Consider the following 2,026-nt stretch of genomic DNA (forward strand, 5'->3'; position numbering starts at 1 on the left):
CTACAACACATGTCCAACATCTCATTTAAGTTATTGTTAACTTTTCACATACTGATAAGTATTGCTTTTCACATTTGATAACATTGTATATTTTCTTAACTTTTCTGCTGTAAAATAATAATAAAAATGAGAACACATTAACAATAGTAAACAGTAAACTAAATTGTAGTAAACCACACAGAATAGGCCTACCACCTCTCCATCCACATCACCAGTTTAATGTGAGGGATGTGCCTGGATGTTCTTATACAATGCAGCGATGTTAGGCCGAATTGGGGACAGTTTCAGTCTTAGGTCGTTTTCCACAAACAGTCTGTACCTATACTTGGTCTTAAGGCAGACCAAAGCTGAGAATCCAGTCTCGCATAAATATGTTGTAGCAAAAGGCATCAACGTCTTAATCGCTCGGTTTGCCAGGTCCGGATACTCTGCCCGCAAACTAATCCAGAAATCTGTCAGTGTCTTCTGACCGAACTCGATTCTGACCGACCCGTTCGTGGATATTTCAATGAGGCTCTCTCTCTCCAGCATAGGAAGCTGACATATGCTGGGTGACGAAAAAGGATTACGAATCCATGTGTCGTGGTCTTCTGTTTCGGGTAAGTATTTGCGTAATTGCGCTGCCAAGTCGCCAAGGTGTTTCCGTATGTTACATCTGACACTGTCGGCAAGCCGTAGCTCGTTTTCACACAGAAAATCCTGCAGTGATGGGAATGCGCCAATGTCGTTGTCTTTGACACAGTCAGACCAGAAGTTCAGCTTTTTAATCGTGGCCTCTACCTTGTCTCGCACATTGAATATTGTCACAGAGCGACCTTGCAGCCCGAGATTGAGCTCATTTAGATGGCCAAAGATATCTCCCAAATAGGCCAGTCTTGTGAGCCACTCATCATCATGCAACCTATCTGACAAGCGAAAAGGATTGTCGATGAAAAACAGTTTCAGCCCGTCTTTCAGTTCAAAAAAGCGTGCCAAAACTTTCCCTCTGGATAACCATCGCACTTCAGTGTGGAGCAAAAGCGTCAAATGGTCACTGCCCATCTCACTGCATAAGGTGGAAAAAATGCGCGAGTTTAGGGGTCTTGATTTGAAGAAGTTAACCATCTTTACTGTGTCGTCCAACACCTGTGCCAGGCTGTCTGACATTCCTTTGGCGGCAAGCGCTTCCCTATGTATGCTACAGTGGACCCAAGTGGCATCTGGAGCCACTGCTTGTACACGGGTGACCACTCCGCTGTGCCTCCCCGTCATTGCTTTGGCACCATCTGTGCATATACCAATACATTTAGTCCAGGTTATTCCGTGTGATCGTATGAAACTGTCTATGAGTCCAAAAATGTCCTGCCCTGTTGTCCTCGTCGGTAACGATTTGCAAAAGAGGATGTCCTCATGGATTGACCCTCCATATATGTACTTGACGTACACCAACAACTGAGCCAGGCCTGCTACATCTGTTGACTCATCTAGCGGTAATGCATAGAATTCACTGGCATGTATGCGATATAGTAACTGTCTCAAAACATCTGCTGACATGTCACTGATCCGTCGGGACACGGTATTGTCCGATGAAGGCATTTTCTGCAAAGTATGTTTAGCCTCTTCCCCCAACATTTTCTCAGCCATGTCCATGGCAGCAGGGACAATCAGTTCCTCCACAATATTATGAGGCTTGCCTGCCTTAGCTACTCTGTAACTGACCATGTAAGACGCTTCTACTCCTGCCTTATTTACAGCATCTGGCGCGATCAGACATTTCTTGTTGTTAGAAAGCAGTCTCAATTGTCGCTCAAAAAACTCCCGTGGCTTATTTTTCAAATTGCCATGTTTCATTTCTAAATGTCTTTTTAAGAGTGAAGGCTTCAACGAGTTATTAGACAGGACCTGCGCACATATGACACACTGTGGCTGAGGGAAATTTGAATTGCCTGTGTATGTGAAGCCCAGAGTTATATAATCTTCGTTATATCTTCTTATCTTTGAGTGTGCCTCCCTACCATTGCCTTGTTGTCTTGATGGAAGAGTCTGT

The 2,026-nt window shown here is 44.2% G+C and overlaps 1 protein-coding gene across 1 annotated transcript; it reads right to left on the minus strand.

The window, feature by feature from the left end:
- Positions 1-216: 216 nt before the first annotated feature.
- Positions 217-1,701, minus strand: LOC113109460 (zinc finger BED domain-containing protein 5-like). Its single transcript, XM_026273025.1, has one exon. The coding sequence runs from the start codon at positions 1,699-1,701 to the stop codon at positions 217-219; it is 1,485 nt and encodes a 494-aa protein (XP_026128810.1).
- Positions 1,702-2,026: the final 325 nt, after the last annotated feature.

The sequence above is a fragment of the Carassius auratus genome, chromosome 10, assembly GCF_003368295.1.
Source record: "Carassius auratus strain Wakin chromosome 10, ASM336829v1, whole genome shotgun sequence".
Taxonomy (NCBI): domain Eukaryota; kingdom Metazoa; phylum Chordata; class Actinopteri; order Cypriniformes; family Cyprinidae; genus Carassius; species Carassius auratus.

What these genes read in the sequence shown, in the direction of transcription:
- LOC113109460 (XM_026273025.1), bottom strand. Translation starts at nt 1,701, where the DNA reads ATGGTCAGTTACAGAGTAGCTAAGGCAGGCAAGCCTCATAATATTGTG.